The sequence below is a fragment of the Protopterus annectens genome, chromosome 8.part0 (genome assembly GCF_019279795.1).
Source record: "Protopterus annectens isolate FY-2018-M chromosome 8.part0, PAN1.0, whole genome shotgun sequence".
Taxonomy (NCBI): Eukaryota; Metazoa; Chordata; order Ceratodontiformes; family Protopteridae; genus Protopterus; species Protopterus annectens.
This window is the reverse complement of record NC_056741.1, coordinates 1,758,087,375-1,758,106,216: the sequence shown is the minus strand read 5'-3', so window position 1 is coordinate 1,758,106,216 and position 18,842 is coordinate 1,758,087,375. Positions and strand designations below refer to the sequence as shown.

The 18,842-nt window shown below is 36.0% G+C and overlaps 1 protein-coding gene across 1 annotated transcript in view; it reads left to right on the top strand.

The window, feature by feature from the left end:
* The window catches only part of LOC122808558 (cytochrome P450 2D15-like), a 311,295-nt gene that overhangs the window by 175,233 nt on the left and 117,220 nt on the right, over positions 1-18,842 (top strand). The window contains exon 6 of the mRNA XM_044079513.1: positions 7,862-8,023. Within this exon, the coding sequence (XP_043935448.1) occupies positions 7,862-8,023 (162 nt within the window). The remainder of the gene's footprint in view (positions 1-7,861; positions 8,024-18,842) is intronic.

Below are 18,842 nucleotides of genomic sequence, written 5' to 3'. Positions count from 1 at the left end.
CTGCAGTGGGTGTAAGGTATAGCACTATATATATGAATATAAATAGGTAAATAGTGGCTATTGGGTGGTGTTAATCAGACAACTAATGTCAGTATGGTTAGGAACTAAAGCATGCAATTGCAAAACTTTGATAATTGGTAGTTGTAGGCACTGTGTATGGTACAGAATTATAATGTGGGATGCATTTATTTTTTTTTCTGTCTGTGTTTTTTTTTTTTGTTTTCTTTTTTCTTTCTTTCTCTCTCTCAATAAAAGTGGTATATAAATAATGGTTGTACCAAAAGAGGTATTTGGGGTAAGTATAAGTAGCTAGTTAATATATTAAATTTTTTTCTTTAAATGGTAATAATACCTTACAATAGAGATTTGCTTAATTAATAGTTGGAACATAAGCTGTAGAGCAATAGCAGTGTTTGTTAGGGAATGTTTAGTTTAGACTTTGTAGTAGCTAAGTTAGAATATATAGGTTGTAAGTTTAGGAAATGTTTTAAGTTTTATTACATGAAGCTTTTAAATATGTTTGTGTTTCTAACCTTGTTCATGTTTTTTTACATACCAGACCTATTTAAGTCTTGGTCCAGGGGTAAAGTGGGTAGGCACTGGCTGGGGACGGGATGTAGGAAATGCTTCCAGATTATGTTTAGTATGCAGTTAATACATATCCATTGGATAATTTCCCTTTTATACTATTATTGGATAATTAGACCTGTCAATGTGGGAATTAGACTCATGGAATGTTAAAGGGCTCCAGAACTTGAAGAAGAGGAAGCTGTTACTACACATATTGCTACAGGACAAAGCACTGTTTGCATTTTTACAAGAAACACACTTGTTAAATGATCAGTGGGATGATATTAGTAAAAAGAACTGGATTAGAGCGGTATTGGCATCAGAAGGTAAGACAAACAGTGCTGGAGTAGCTATAATTATTAAAACTCAATACAAAGACAAGATTTTAGACTCTAAAGTGGATCAAAATGGGTGATGGTGTTATGTTATTTTATCGGATAATGCGTTTGATAAACCTCTTTTACTTTTGAATATATATGCACCATGTAATGACCAACAAAGTTTCATAACATCATTATATCCAATCTTAACACAGTATGATGGTTATTATTTTATTGTGGGTGGGGATTGGAATACCTATCAAAATCCAAAGTTGGATAGGTCTTGTCCACAAAGAGCATTTAATAAGCAGGCCGGGATAGCATTAAATGACTTCAAGGAAGATTTTCAATTATATGACCCCTTTTGTTATGCACATAATATTAATAATGCAATTAAGTATACCTTCTATTCACCATGCCACAAAATGTGGTCTAGGATAGATTTTTTCTTGATATCCAAAGCATTAATTAATTTGGAACCAGTAGTGGTTATACATACTCGATATCTATCAGATCACTCAAAAATTTCATTAAGGTTTTCTAAAGATTTAAAAGATACAAGAATGCATAGAGGTTATAATTGGTCACTTAATCCAAATCTGTTAAATAAAAATGATATAATAGATGGAAATGTAAAATATTTGAAAGGTTTAACAGATAGGATGAAGCTTCAGGAACATACTCCTGATATTGAATGGGCAGCATATAAATCTCAAATTAGAGGGTTTCTTTTGCAAAAAAGCCTCATATTATAAGAAAAGGCAAAACAATGATATTCAAAAATTAGAAACAAAAGTGAAGCTACTCGAGAAAGAACTAATTCAGAATTTTAATGCTCAAACAGAGAAGGAAATGTTGAAATGTCAAAGGGATCTCTTCTTGTTGCATAATAGTAGAGTAACACTTCAGGAGCATAGGTGTTTAGTGAAATATGCCAATAATGTTCAAATACCATCAAAAGCATTGGCAAGGATTATAAATAAATTGAAAACAACAGTACATATTTCAGAAATACAATGCAATGACACAGTGTATTCTAAAACTGAGGATATTATTGATATTTTCGAAAAAATCTATACCAAGGTTTATGAGGGTTAAATAGATAGGTCTATACATAAACAGAATAAAAGATTCTTGCAAAAAATTAATTTTCCAAAATTAGAAGAGAGTCTGCAAGGTGATCTGATTAAACCTATATCTTCAGAGGAAATAGTATATGTAATTCAACATATGAAAGTACATAAGTCACCAGGTCCTGATGGTTTGACAGTTGAATTTTATAAAGAGTTTGCTGATAGTTTTGGTAAAATATTGTCTCATGTATTTAACTACATAATTAGAAATAAAATTAGTGACCCTCACCTTAATGCGTCAAAAACAATCTTTATACATAAAGCTAATTCAGACCCCCAAAGCCCGGATAATTACAGGCCAGTAGCATTAATAAATGTGGATATGAAAATTCTCACTACCATTATAGCATGTAGATTAAAAAAGATTATGATCCATTTAATTTCTAAGGAACAGGCTGGATTTATGGCAACTAGACAAACTAGTGATAACACACTTACACTACATAATATGATGATGTATGCTAAACAAAACAACTCTAATATTTATGCCCTTACAATAGATGCTCAGAAAGCATTTGATAGACTGGATATAAACTTTTAGTTTGATGTGTTGCCTTATTTCAATATGCCACAGGAATTTATTCAGATACTACAAATATTATATAGTAATCCGTATACTACGTTATATATTAATAGGAGTTATTCTAAAAGAATACAGATTAAAAATGGTACACGGCAGGGTTGCCCATTGTCCCCCTTATTGTTTAACCTTTATTTAGAACCTCTATTTTTATATATTAAGCAAAATTTGTATCATAATGCACCAATACTTTATAGGAATAAATTAGTAATGTCGGCATTTGCTGATGATCTTATTATTTATTGTACAACCCCAATTTCTGATAGTGAAAAGATATTAAATGTTATAAACGAATTTTCAGAAGTTTCTAATTACAAAATTAATTTGGAGAAAACTAGTATTTTCCCGTTAAGAACCCCTAAACCTTTTTCATTAATGTCCCTGTTGGGGAAGATATCATGTAAAGAAAATATCAAATATTTGGGTATTAGCTTCTCCACGGATAATAAGGACTTTTATAGTAATAATATTAAATGAGTATGGGAACTAATAGTAGCTGATTGTGGCAGATGGAGGAATTTAAGACTACCGGTATTGGCAAAAGTATCAATAGCGAAAATGAATATATTACCACGAATGATTTATATCTTTAGGTCTGCTCAAGTATCAATTACAAAGACAGTTTTTAAACAAATTCATAAAGATCTAGATAAATTTATTTGGGAGCCAAAGAAAACTAGAATATCGTATGAGAAATTAATGCCCCCGAAGAGTAGAGGAGGACTTGAGTTACCGAATTTTGAAGTATACTATTTAATTGTGAATGCCAACAGGTGTTTAAGAATTGCTAATTATGAGGTAATTAGTACAAAGTGGATATCAACTTGGGTGGTCTTGAATTACAAGCATATTCTAGATCGGAACATAAATCCTAAAGCTTTACCCTTTTTGGATAAAACTAGTTTGATAAAGTATGGGATTATGGACCACTTAAAACATATGTGTCATCTTTGCAAAATTTATTCCAATCAGTAGACTTGTTGCAATATATGATGGTTTTCAGCCTTTCCATAGGAATCCCAATTTTAAACTAAATAATCAGTTGATTGATCTTAGTAAATTCCCATTAATAGTTAATTTGACTCTGATTGATGTTTTTAATAAATTTCATTTATCGGCTTCACAAGTTAGGCAAGAATTGAATCTTCCTAAGAGTTATATGGTTGTCATGAGACAAATCAGAGAACTTGCTCTGAGTCATTTTGAAAACTTTAAACCGGTAGTTGGAATTGTGGATAAATGCTCTGAATTGTGGCAGGCTCTCCAACAGGAGGTCAAATTTATAACAACAACAAATAAATTAATTAAAGATTTAAAATTCCAGGATAAAATTCTGTTGTCAGGGTATTGGGTAAACAAAATGACAGTAGCAGATAATCAGGTATTAAAAGCAATTGATTTAACAATAAAATCGGTCTCTTTTCAAAAATTGATGTATACGCAGTTGATGATTTGGAATAATGCTTATTATACTCGTCTTAGGTTACATAAATTTAATCCTAGAAATTCTCCAACTTGTCCATATTGCACAAATCAAATGGTGGATCTTCTTCATATGTTCTGGAGCTGCAAGTGTATATATAAACTTTGGAACTCTCTTAGAACACAACTACAAAAGATGGGTTATCAAAGTTCAACGTTATCATGGGAATTTATGATTCTACATGTTCCTCCAAGAGAGCTCTCTAGGTTACAAACTATAATATGTATGAATATTTTTTTGCTGATGAAGTTATATATAGCTACAAATTGGTTAGAACCAGATAAGACATCATGGGATAATTTCAAGTTTGTGGCTATAAAGCATATATTAGCACATAAATTACTCCTGAAGCAAAGTAACAAAAATATTAATAACCTGAAAATATGGGAAAAGGTTTTTAACATTATATTAGCATAATACTGTTATTAGGAATATATTAAAGTTTGGATGTATATGTGGAGGAAACAATGTTTTGAAAATATGTATGATATGTATGGATGCAAAGTACTTTTACAAATGTTTTGGCTTTGTTTTTCTTCCCTGGTGTCTTCTTTTTTGGAATAATGACAGTTTTTATATGGAAGCATTTCATGTAGATATTGTATATAGTTTTGATAGTAATAGTAGTGAATTATGTGTGTGATTTTATTGTATTTTGAAAATATATATCAATAAAAATTTATTATGGAAAAAAAAAAGTTAAGGTTTAGTGGAGAGTTAATATTTTTAAAACAGCAAGACTTTTTCCACTTCTGTTTGTTTATTGTCTGAATCTAAGAAAGTCACTTAACCAGAGACTGCTCTCAGATCTCACCTATAAAGGAACACATGTTGGCTTGCCAAGACAGCGTAAGACTAAAATAAAAAAAAGAAAGAAGATGAGTATTTGGTTTCAGAAGAAGAACAATTCAGTTGAAATCAAGGAATGGTGACTACTTTAAATTTTAGAAGCAGTGATTTAACCCCCGACCAGAAGAAAACATTGCCAGTGCTTAAGCAACAGATATCTTGTTGATGGAGCATGTTTTCAGAACAAAGAAAACATAATTTCTTGATAATTCCAATATTAGTTATTTGTACCATATATTTCTTCGATCTTGTTGTCTCATTTTATCCCTGTTAATCTGCGTAGGATATGTCTTGAAGGGGTTGATAAATGTTTAATGAGTAAAGTTGTGCATTTAATTTAATTTACCATAAAGAGGAAGGTTGTTCCATATCAGTAGGTATGATGCACTGAACAGAAAACAAGGGGTAATTAAGTTTTATTTGCTTCATCTGTGTTTGTGTGTGTGTGTGCGTGTGTGCGTGTGCGTGCATGTGCATGTGTGTGTGTGTGTGTGTGTGTGTGTGTGTGTGTGTGTGTGTGTGTGTGTGTGTGTGTGTGTGTGTGTGTGTGTGTGTGTGTGTGAGTGTATGTGTTTGTGTGTGAAAAGTGAGTGTGTGTGTGTGTGTGTGTGTGTGTGTGTGTGTGTGTGTGTGTGTGTGTGTGTGTGTGTACATGTACAGTTGTTTGCAGGCTGTAGGCAAGTATAGTATTGTACAGTTAAAACAATGCCGCACATTACAGGTTCAATAAGAAACAGGGAAAATACTACAGAGGCCTTTTGCTCTGAGCAGCCTAGAGTGTCCGCCCTTGTGAATATGTGGACATGAAGGTGTGTGAAGAGGTACAACGGAGTGCTTTGTATCTCACTGTAACCTGAATATAGTTTTGCTTGAGATGACTTCATAATATTAGACTTTATGGAGTGCTGTTAGATCTGTATGACAGCCTGACATCGTCTGATGTGCAAACAACACCAAATAAATTCATCAACATGACAGATAAGCACAGTAGCTGCATTCTGTAATATTGGACAGTTAATTCTTGGGAATATATGTGCCCATGTACCACTGCCAGTTCGAACAGCTAGTATGGGGTTTAATGAAGACACTGTCTCATCAAGGATGACCAAACATATTTCAGGAAAGAATAACAACACAGTAGGCAAAGAGAATATGGTCAGTCTGTGCATCTGGGGAATGATTTGGTGGGGTAAAGTAAAGCAATTAGGGTATCTACAATATATGTAACAGAGTGTACCAGTCAGACATAAGCAATATCTGTAACAGAGTGTACCAGTCAGACATAAGCAACATACACAAGAAAGCAGACAACAGAAGGCAGAGGAAATACTGCCATGGCCCATTGTCTATTTTTTTCCACCAGTGAGGCACATAGCCATAATAGTTAACACTAGGCATTACTGATCATAAGAGCAGGCACCAGTATGCAGCTGTGTCTTCTGTTAGCTGTTCAGCTGTTATATCCTATGCAGGGTATTACCCACATAGCATAGGCTACTGCAGCAGTGTTGAATAAGAAGAACCTTTTTCACTATAGTCAATCAAAATGCTTTTTTTTTGTTTGTTTTTTTTAATTTCAAGAATTTGTGTACTATACACTAAATACAACACTTACTAAATCAGCCTTGTGACAAGCTGCCATATTATCTTTTCATTGAGCCTTCATTCTTTGGGGCTTCTCAAGTTTTACAACTGGGGTCAATGAGAAGTGTATCTTACTACTCATGAGACAACATATTGGCCAGTTATAGTTTTTGATCAAGTATGCTCAGTGTTTTGTATAATTACTTAATATTGCATTATATTACTTTCCCAGATCTTGTAGAGATTGCTAATATGAATCAGTCAATTAATCTATAAATCAATCAGTCGTAATTTATATGATTATAAGAAAGCCCATTACAATATGACTCAGAAATAAATTGGCAAAATAAGTTCAGAAAGCAAATACATTCAAAAATATTATGTTCAAGAGAATTATGGACTTTAGAAAGTAAAATATACCTAAAATATACCTAAATATAAGTATTGCAATAACCAAGTTGTGAAATTAAATAATTATGAAAAAAACATGAAGTACATTTAGAATTCAAACAGGGTTCTGAAATGCTGTATGCAAGAAGTAGGTTCATGTCCGTAAAAAGTGTAAGGAGTTCCTCCCGTAATTTTGCTATATTAGCAAGTTCCACAACACTGAAGAATAAATAATAAAAAAACCCTTGTCCACAGGATTTGAGCCCTAACCTGGAAATCACCAACACATCCAAGGTAGATAAGCTGAGTTCCCTAGAAATTTAGTAGGGCAGAAAAACATCTTTAATAAAGGCAGCATCCAGGTCATGAAGGGCACTAAGTATCATGCCATCTGGCTTAAAAATAATCAGAAATTCAACATTGAGCCACTACAAGGAACAAAGAACAGGGGTCCATGTAGAAAGTATAGCAGATGATGCCTGCACTCACTAAAACCTATCAGGCTCAGGGCTTGAAAGGCCTGTCTAAATAGAAAGTATTGCAATAGAAGAGATAATGCTTAAACAAGGCCTGAACAATCACTGATAGAGCATATGGAGTAAAAGACCTAATCTGAGTAATGTGCTTGAACTGGTAAAAACAAGGCCAAGCAAAAATACATCTGGTCACGAAAAGATAACCATTTACTAATGATTACTCAAAGGTTATACATATTGGCCAAACATTGCTGTCTGACATTCCTTAAGTAATACAGGAATAACAGACAGTATGGTTATTGTTTTTCTGACCTTGTGCACAGCAGATATCGCTGTTTATCTAGTTTCACTGAATAATGGGGAAAAATACTGTTAAACAATTTCTTGCATGATTTGGTTGTATAAATCATTTTAAGGAAAATAATCCTGTATTTTTTTAGTGCATAAAACATTTCTTTTTTGCAGCATTTGCTAAGCGTTATCTGTTTGGTTGTTACAGAGAAAACATGATGGCTCCTCCTTTGATGAAGAAAATCTGCTTATCTTGATGTCTGATTTGTTTTTAGCTGGTACAGACACCACAGCAACTGCTTTGAGATGGGCATTACTGTTAATGATGATTTACCCTAATGTTCAAGGTAAGGCTGTCACTTATACAAATGTAAAGGATATTGAAGCAGCACTCTTATAGAGCAAGGCCTACACTGCATTACTGGAAGTGTTATTGTCTATGATTGCTTTAGTTTAAGGATAAATTCATAACTGATGGTTTCACAGACATATGCACAGACTGTCACACAGCTGCAAGCCTATATACCCAAATACACATGCATGCACATCATATGCGCATGCATGCATATTACACACACACACACACACACACACACACACACACACACACACACACACACACACACACACACACACACACACACACACACACACACACCACAATGAATGTCTCACTGCCTTACTTGCATTCTTCTGTACAGAGCTGTTCAATAATCTGTTTCTTAGTACATTTTCCACCATCCTATACCAGGCCCTGTGGAATCCCACAATATAAAAAATTACATCAAGGAGAGGGCTGACTGCTGCAAACCAAACTGCAAGTGCCCAGTAATCAAAAAAGTAGTGCTGGGGAAGGGAATGTGAATGGTGATAAAGTGAATGTATACGGATGAGACCAGGTGTAATTTCATTAGAAAGAGATAATGCAAACCGTATACGTTCCCTCTTTTTATATGAAAAAATGACTCAGTGTTCATGTTGTCTCTCAGATGTCTTATTTTCTTACTATTTTGTTTTTACTCATAACTCCATTTTTTTTCTTACCAGTCACTTGTTAAAGATAAACTGACTGACATGGAAATGACTTAGGAAATCTTAACAGATGGATATGATTACACAGGAATTTGATTACATTTGAATGTAAAGTTGTTTTTATTGAGATGTGGATGCTATGAAAACAGAATTTCACTTCTTCTAAATGATTCCTTCCAAATTACTTTAAAATGTTAGTGTGACAGAGGTATTAAGTAACATATCTGTGTCTGAATCTGAAAGTTGTAGGTTCTAGACCCAGTTAGAAATTGAAGTCATATATGAAACCACTGGCACTTTAAAGGGTGCTCTACTGATGATGTGAGCTTTAGATATTTTTTCATTGATGTTGTGGAGCTCGCCTACTGAGTGTCTCTAAAGCTGAAAAAGAAGTGAAGACAGTATTGTTTTTCATAGAACTAAAAAGGATATTTATTGTATTTACAGTATTTGAATTTACTTATTTATCTATATTTGTTAATCGGGATAGAGTAATGATCCATTTGGACTTATATCAGGCTTACCTTGAGTGTCCAGAAAACATGTAAAGGGAAAGAAATAACAATCATGCACTGATGAACATAAAGTAGGCAAACAGTTGCAAGATGGAGTTATAGTATAGCAGAAATACATATAAATGAATAAAACTGGCTTTCAAGAAGAAGGCTTAGGGGCGTAAGAAAGATGATCAGGGAAAGACAGCGACGGAGGAATTGTGTTTGCAGTTGGCAAAGTGATAAACAAGGCATGATAGGTAGTTAGACTTGATAACGTAATTAGAAATTGTAGCAGTTTGGTTCATTAAAGTGGGGACAAGTAGATACAATAAGTATAATGAACAAAGTTTTATTGATGTTTTAGGTAATGTTGGCAGATGGGAAACAATGGCATATCTTCTTTTTTGTCAATTGATCCCTAAGAGATTTTTCTGAGGTTGAGATAGTCGTTCAGATATATTATGCTTGGGAGAGCAATTGCCAAACACTGGAAGCAAGGACTGAAAAGGTAAAGTTACTGCATGTGTTAGATGAAGGGGTTAAATGAAGAGCAGAATGTGAGCTTGGTTGAGGTCTGAGGTAGACCCTTCCTCTTATAGTGAATCTACCTGCAAAACAGACAAAAATATTTTTATTCAGAAGTTTAAGCAGGACAGAGAACTCAGCTCTCTGTTGGATGGGGATCCAGTTAACCTGTGTTTAGAATTGAGCAATGGTCTTCAGCACTAGAGTCAAGTGTTTTGAAGCAGCAGATTTTATTAGTGATCATTTTTAGTGTAGTCAGCTCCTTCTTTCATGTGAAGGCAGTAACAAGAAGACTGTATTCTAATTGTGAAAGGAAAACATTTTTCTCCAGTGCATCTCACTCAGCTAGAGATAAGAAATGAGGGATTTTCCAAGCCCAGAAAATGATTTAATACATTGTATCTTCTGTTTCTGTATGTAAAACAGCAAGTTGAGATTATTGTCAAGCCAGAGACCTAGATATTTGAAATATTTAACAGATTCAGGGAAAATGCTACTGCTGATTTTCATTTCCATGTCTGAGCGAAAGACTTTATTTTTGTGCAGACCTGTAAAGCATTTATCTTTCCAGGATTAAGGTGAAGTTTATTCAAGTTAACCTATTCAGTGCTTGGATGGCTATGTAGTAGGAGGATAACCTATAGATGACCAGGTCATCTAAATACTTTAGGACTAGAAGATTATGGGAGAGATGACAGTAAGCTTCAGAAGAGCATGCAATTCTATAGTTTAACACATAAAGATCTATGAGACCAGAAGTTGAAAAAAAATGGTTGCAGATCCTGTGGCTATGTAGAGTATAACAGAGGAGGGGTGATTTCTGATGTCAAAGGTTGTTGTCTATATCCAAGATGTCAAATTCTTCTTCCAGACATCATTTCCTAAGTATTAGATCAAATTATGCAAGAAATAGCCAAAACGGTTAAAACCTAATTTTGGACTTCTCAATTAAATTGTAATTAAAAGTGCATTCACTATGATGTCAAATGCAATATTTAAACAAATTAGCAAACAACTTATTGAAGTTTTATGGGACAATAAGAGTGATACAGGGGAATTCATTAAAGCCTAGATGATTTTTTTTTGTGTATGCATCATGGCGATGCATACATGAGCACGAACGGTTTTAGATTTACTAAGTGCTGCTTAGCTTCCAGCAAGCATGTGCAAACAAGGAAAGTTCTGTGTAATGCAAATTACCTCATAAGCAGGTGAATCTTATGCAAATGACCCAGGTGTAGTGATCCAACAAGCAGAAAGGCATCTGTGTAGACCCTGTATCTGTATCTGAGTGTACATGGAAAGAAGGGGATGTAAAAGTCCACAAATATAGACATAACTCCCCAGAAATGGTTAGATCACATACATTGATGTGTGAAAAATGAATGCAGATGTCTGAAAGTGCAGGAGAATATGAAAAATAAATTATTATTTTTTTAATGATTTTGGCATGTGTGCGCTATGCACCACAGTGCCCAAAGATGCTGAATTGAAAAATAAAAAAAAGCAGTAATGAGTATTTTATAATAGTTGTTAGAAAGGTATTATAGAGCTTTGCTCTGGGTCCTTATAATGGTTCATTGGTGCTGTTGCCTACGTCACACAGCTATGAACTGTGTAGTTACCAGGCTGTCGGCATGGATATGAATGCAAAAGAGGTGAATTTTTTGAACTGGTAAAAGTAGTAACCATGTCCGCAGATCCCTTTCATGTACATTTCTATATCATATTGATATTTCCACTGGATGTTGTTGCCAGTGTGGGGGGGGAGGATCCCATTACTTTTAATTTTTTTTTTAAATTCCTGGTGCACATGTTACAATGGTGTATTGCATAGTCGAGCGTGTTCATGTGAAAAAGACCACCAAGGTCATAGTGATGACATAAGTAACCAGTAATGAAAACTGGATATATTCAGTTATTAATTTTGAATTTTGTATGAGCTATGCTGCACAGTGTTGCATAGAGCACCACATTGCACAATAAAGTAGGGCCAGCAAATAATGTTAATTAACAAGAATCAAAGAAAACTGCAAAGTTACCAACACACCACACAAAGGGCAGCAAGCAGACGAGGAGGATCCACAAGGAGAAGGAAGCCAACAACACTATAAGGCACAACGATATTCCAGTAGCTGAAAAACCATAGAAGGCAAACTGCACAGAAAGTCTTTATTTTTAACGCCACAACAAATCCACGTTTTCGTCGCCAATGCAACTAATTCAGATAAAAACCTGATGAACATACCCACATTTATATACAATAGTTAATCAGTTAATTGAATAAGTATCCATATAAAGTGAATCATTCTTAAAGCTGCAGCTACATTTACATTGATGTTAAAAAATGTATGTAAACATAGACCTTGCAAATTCCAAACAGAAACTGCACTTGCAATGTTATTGAATAGACAATCTGTTTTAACTTAATAGATTTTTGAAAAACAGATATATCCACAGTTGTGCTGAAAAACTTCCAAACATAAAATTGCACAAATTAAAAAAGAGAAAATGATATAAAAATGAGGACAAATGGAATGCAAGCCTCGTGTCTATAAAATTACATGCATCCTGCTAAATTTCATAATAAAATTATGTAAAATACGATATCTAAACATATTGTTTTGTAAATGAATGCAATGGTATTCTACCATCAACCATATATAAATGCAATGAATGCATGTATTGTAATTAAAATATTACTAGAACCTTAATATTACACATTTACATCATTACAATTGTTCTGCTTTAAGTTTTAGGTAGGGCATAATAGAAATAAGGTCATTAAGACCCGGAGGTTTGTTGGAAGCTAATAAAATCTGCCAACAAGTCTCTCTATGGGATAGTCTAGCTTCCCAATGCCCTCCCCTAATACTTTTAGGAACTGTTTCCAACACAAAGAACATGAAAAAAGCAGATTCGCACACCACTGTGTGCCTGTAAAGAGCGTTAGTATTACATTGTTTTTGAATTTCATAGCAATGTTCATAGATACGCCTCTTTAACTGTCTTTCGGTCTTGCCAACATAAAATGCTTGGCAAGACCGGCAAACAGCCAAATAAACTATACCCATAGAATTGCAATTGTGAAATCTCTGAGCACAAATCTTCCTGTTCCTACTTTCTAAGTAGACATGTTCCTTATTAATGACATATTTACACTGCCTGCAGTGTCCACAACGAAAAGTGCCTTTTCTAGGTTGGTTGGAAATACTATAACTGGTGTTGTGTTCCAAAACCCTCTTGATGTTGAGACCCCTTCTATATACGAATTTACATGTCAAGTCCTTTAGATTGTTCAAGTCAGTAAAGTCCTTGAAAGTGCTCAATTCTTTTTGAATAATATACCTAATGTGTCCTACATCCTCACTATTTTCAGTAACAAATACCAAATTAGAACCAAGTGTGTTAAAAGAGGAGGGGGAACTTTCATTAGATACATCAAGTCGTCTCTTCCCTAAAATAGGAAAAAATCTAGTACCCCTAGCAGAACAAACCTCCTCATGAACCAAGTTAATCAAAGATGTAGGGTATCCCCTGTCCACAAATAGGGAGCTCAGTTTGTCCCCCTCAATTTGAAAAATATGGTCATCCGATGTCATGCGGGAGACCCTGACAAATTGACCCTTGATTATAGACCTTTTTTGGAATTTAGGATGTGAACTGAGGTAGTGCAGGTAACTATTACAAAATGAAGGCTTTCTATATGTACATGAACTGAAACTATCAGCATGTTTGTAAAGAGTGACATCTAGATAGTTGACTTGGTTGGCTGAGATGTCATGTGTGAATTTCAGAAATTTTGTTGTTGAATGCAGATAGATTACAAATTCTTCTACACAATGCCTTGGTCCTGTCCAAAAAATACAGATGTCATCTAAAAACCGGGTGTAATGAATCCAGTACTTGGAAAATTCACTGTGAAGTACATACTTTTTCTCCCATACTGACAAAATGATGTCAGCATAGGTCGGAGCACAATTAGCTCCCATAGAAACACCCGAAGTCTGCTGAAAATATTCCCCACAAAAGTATACATAGTTGTTACTAAGAACCAACTCTAGTAAATGGAAGACTAATATAACATCATTGTTTGTGACACCTTCACATTCCCAAAGAGCCTCCTCCATCCAAGCCAACCCAATTGCATGTGGGATTACTGAAAAAAGGTCTACCACATCAATGGTTACAAACAATAGGTTGGGCCTATGAAGTTCATTGGTGATCCCCCGCAAAAATTCCCAGGAGTCCTTAAGTAAGTGTTGTTGTTTTCCCCACAGCTGCTTTAGCTTCCAATCCAAAAATTTGGAAAGGTTGTGGGTTTTGGACCCCTGGGCAGCCACAATAGGTCTAAGAGGAGGGTCTATTACATTCTTATGTATTTTAGGCACCCCGAAAATTGTGGGTACTTTTGGGTGTGGATTGTTCAGGAAAGTATAAAGGTCAAATTCAATAACTTCCTGGTCCAAAAGATCCTGAATGGCCAGGTCAATTTTTTTGTATGACATATGGACTTCATTTAAGGAAGGAATAGTGTATTTCGCCGTATCATATAACAAATTGTGCATTTTAGCCTCATACACTACTTGGTCCATAATTACTGTGCCGCCCCCTTTGTCAGGTTCCATGACCCTGACAGAGGAATCTACACTAAGTTCAGTCAAAAGGGTGCTCTCAGCCTGATTAAGGTTAGAATTATATTTGGACTTTCTTACTCTACTCCGTATCATGTGTACAATCCTGTTTTCCAAATTGCTAATTTGTGGATGTAGAGGAGGGTTATAGGTACTAGACTTTTTAAGCATTAAACATGGGCCCGTGGTGGTGGATCCAAACAAATGCTGAAGATTGAGCTTACGTATAAAAAGTTTGACATCAAGTATGGTGTTAACAATGCTACTACACTTACTAGGCAGAAACTTAAAACCCTTAGTGAACAAAGAAAACCATGTGTCAGAGATAACTGCATCGTTGTAATTATAAATGTGATATCCATTTAATGTATGCATGGAATAATTACCAATAGCTGTTACCTCAATAGTCTCAGTTTCTACCAGTCCTGTTTTTGATTCGCCCTCCACCCCCTGATTTTGACCCCCCCACCTGCCGAGGGGAACGGGGTCCCAAATAATGTTGCTGCACCTGCTTGTCGTGAGGTTGTTGACGAAGGCGTTCTGACCTCCTGGGTAAAAAATCAGTGTCAGAATTAGCCTCGTCATCAAGGTGATGTTGTGGTGGAGGAAAGGGATACTCATGGGCAGGGGGCTGTAAAGCATGTGCATTAGGAATATCTCTAGGGGGCTTGCTGAAATGAAATACCACCCCTGAAATTAGGTGGATTAGGATACTGCCTGCCCTCCTGGTATTCCTTAATGTCCCTTTTAAGTTTCCTATATTTCCGAGTCAACACTGTGTTACATTGTTGATCTATTTGTTTCCTTAAATCGTAGTATTTTTGTTTTTCAGAGTCAATGGTAAACATTAAATCAGAGGTAACAGTTTCATTCAACTTAAAAATATCCTTTTGCAAAGCTTTAATTTCAATGTAATTTCTTTTGATTATAGCCCTAACTATACCAAATCCACACTCATCAAAAATCTTGACCAATTCACAGTGAAAATCACTCCCACTAACAACATTGTTCGGGTATTTATGTACCCGCAAACCTTTGGGGACAATCTGTTTGTTAAGACATTCATGCAGGTAAAGATTATCAAGTTCGAGAGTCTTATACCTGTATAGTTTTTGCTCAAGTGTCCGCATGTTGTCAGCAAAAGAAAAGGTTACGTTAGAATTGCTTTCATGATTTTCAACAAATTGGAAAATGGGTTTATGTTTCACCCATTCAGAAAAGGTAGAACCTAGATTTGTCCCGGAGCCATAGTCATTATGTCCAGAAGCAGCAGGAACGCTTTCAGTAGCCTCCCGAAACGCTGCAGGTGTTTTCAAAAAGTTGGAAAGTTCCGTTTCATCTGGGGCGTCCGAATTACGTCCCATACCATTCGAACTGCCTTGTGAAGAGCCCGTAGTTTTTAAATGAAGAAATTTGAGAAGCTCTCGTTGATCAGCCAAGACCGACTGTAGTCCTTGTCCCAAGGGCATGAGTAACTGAACCAATAGAGTAAGTAAATGATGTTAATTAGAATCTAGGCAGGTGAAATGCATAATAATTAGCCAATCACACATTCTGGACCTACAGCAGACCTGTATAAAATATGCATAGACCCTACATTCTGATTCCCCCCAATATTCTAGGCCACTGGAGTATAGACTTGGGAATTTTAACTGAGATAATGCTAGGGGCTGCTGCAGGTCTGCTAAATCTGTATGTGCTAGAAGCAATGCTGCTACTGCTGCTGGCAATAGGCCTCAACTGAGAAGGAGAAGAGTGTTCAGACCTAGGGTAACCTTTCAGGAGCTACATGACCTGGAGATTGTAGAGCACTACAGGGTGGACAGGGACTTATTACAAGAACTCACTGAACTCTGCCACCCTCAACTCAGAGGCAGAGCCAACAGATGGGAGCCCATCTCAGTGAAAACAAAGGAATGTGTAGCCCTTAGGATACTAGCTACATGTATTTCTCAAAGACAAGCTGGGGACATGATGGGGTTGTCACAGGCATCTGCATCCAAGATACTCCACCAGTTCCTGGAGGATATACTACCACATGCTAGTGAGCACATATCTTTTCCAGTCTCCCCTGAGGTAAGGGCCAAAATATGCAACAGTTCTACCATGTAGCACACTACCCTGAGGTACTGGGTGCCATAGGTTGCACCCATGTATACATCAAGACTGCACCTGGTGAGCAGGGTACAATCTACATTAGCTGAAAGGAGTACCACTCCATCAACTGCCAGGTCATGTGCAATGCCCAGGACATAATCATGAATGTGTGTGCTGGCAGCCCTGGCAATTATCACTACTCCCATATCTGGCACACATCACAGCTGTACCAGATGTTTGCTAGGGGGGACATCCCACATGACCATTTACTGGGGGATGCTGGCTGTGCCTTGGAACCGTGGATGATGATACCCCTCAGAAATGCACACACACCCACAGAAGAATGCCATAATGAGGCACATGCACAAACTAGGAACATTATAGAGCATGTGTTTGGCCTGCTGAAGTCATGGTTCCAGTGCCTAGATACATCTGATGGAGCCCTGCAGTAATATCCAACCACATGTGCACATATATTCACAGTATGTGCTATGCTACACAATATGATCATGTGGAAACAGCTACAACAGGATCAGCAAAGGGGCAGGATACACAGCCCCCCACCAGTGCCTATGTCACCACAGCCACATTCACAGGAAGACTTGGAGGATGAACCTCCTGCTGATGTTACTGTAGGCAGATGTAGGCATGCTCAGTATACATTGGCTTTGGCTAAGAGGCAATGCATAGCACATTAACTGACAAACTAGGGCCCTGCGGACTGACACCTTACTCTTACTCACATACAGAAATTAAAAATGATGGCAGGCAACCCACACATCTTTTACCTACTCATGTATTGGCTGTGTACTGCTTGCATCAGACAGAGTCAGCCCTGAACTACAGTTGGGTCAGCTGTTGCAATTGCAAGGTAAGTCCATAACTTACACAGTACTCGTAAGAATTATTATGATATGGCATTGTGTGTATGGATCTGGTATATTATGCAAGTAAATATAGTGGGCCACTTGGACAAAAATTACATCTAGATGGGACTATAAATACCCATTCCAGTACTGTGTTTCCATGAGTATTCACTAAGCCTCATGCATAGAATAGTCATGGAGTCATACTGCAACAGATTACTGGTATATCTGTCAAGAGAGATGTTAGACAGTGGGGTGACATGATAGTTAGACTACCATGTATCCCAACATAACATGTGGTGGTGTTCCACAACCCCCAAAACAGCAGTGTTCCCTTGTAGGTGCTGTAATACAAACTCATCAATGGTATATCAGCATGCCAGGCAGTCCCAGGACAGTAACATAGAAACTAATCATGCATTCTATATCTTACTTAGCCCAGGAATAACAATATATGTATGTATGCAGTTGATTGTGTGATGAATTATCACTGTCTCTTAAGCAGCTTGCATGGCTTAAAGGACTAAGCAATTAGCTTGTGTGGTGGCATTCATGGCTCTAATCTAGATGGAATTACTTATTCTGGATGTCAGGTAGAATTACTTTTTGTTTTACAGACTGTCAGTCTGTGTGTGGTGCAATATTTTTAACATTTGTGAGATATTAATTACATCACACAACTGAAGAAAGATGTAGCCAAGTTCAGTGACGTGCAGCAGTGCAGAAACAGAGACAAATGTCATTTTGTGTAACACACAAATCCTGGACTGGAGTACAGGTAGATGTGGGCTGGAGTCAGTTTATAACTAGCAAAAATTGCATTGGGCATTCTCATAAACATAGTTAAGCAGAGCACAATTCTGTTGCTCCCAACTCAGAATGACTTGTTATATATAAATATGCCTACGGATCAGATGGATACATATATGTATACATATCTGTCTCTCGGTATCTCACTCTCCCTATATATATATATATATATATATATATATATATATATATATATATATATATATATATATATATATATATATATATATATATATATATATATATACATATATATATATATATATATATATATATATATATATATATATATATATATATATATATATATATATATATATATATATATATATATATATATATATATATATATATATATCATCAACTTCTTTTGGCTGTTCCCATTAGGGGTCACCACAGTGGATCATCTGTTTCCATTTTCTCCTATCCTCTGCATCTTGCTCTGTCACACCAACCACCTGCATGTCCTCTTTCACCACATCCATAAACCTTATCTTAGGCCTTCCTCTTTTCTTGTTACATGGTAGCTGCATCCTTAGCATCTTTTTCCCAATATACTCAGCATCCCTCCTCAGTACATGTCCAAACCAACGTAATCTTGCCTCTCTGGCTTTGTCTCCAAACCTTCCAACCTGGGCTGACCCTCTAATATACTTATTCCTGATCCTGTCCACCCTCATCACACCCAGTGCAAATCTTAACATC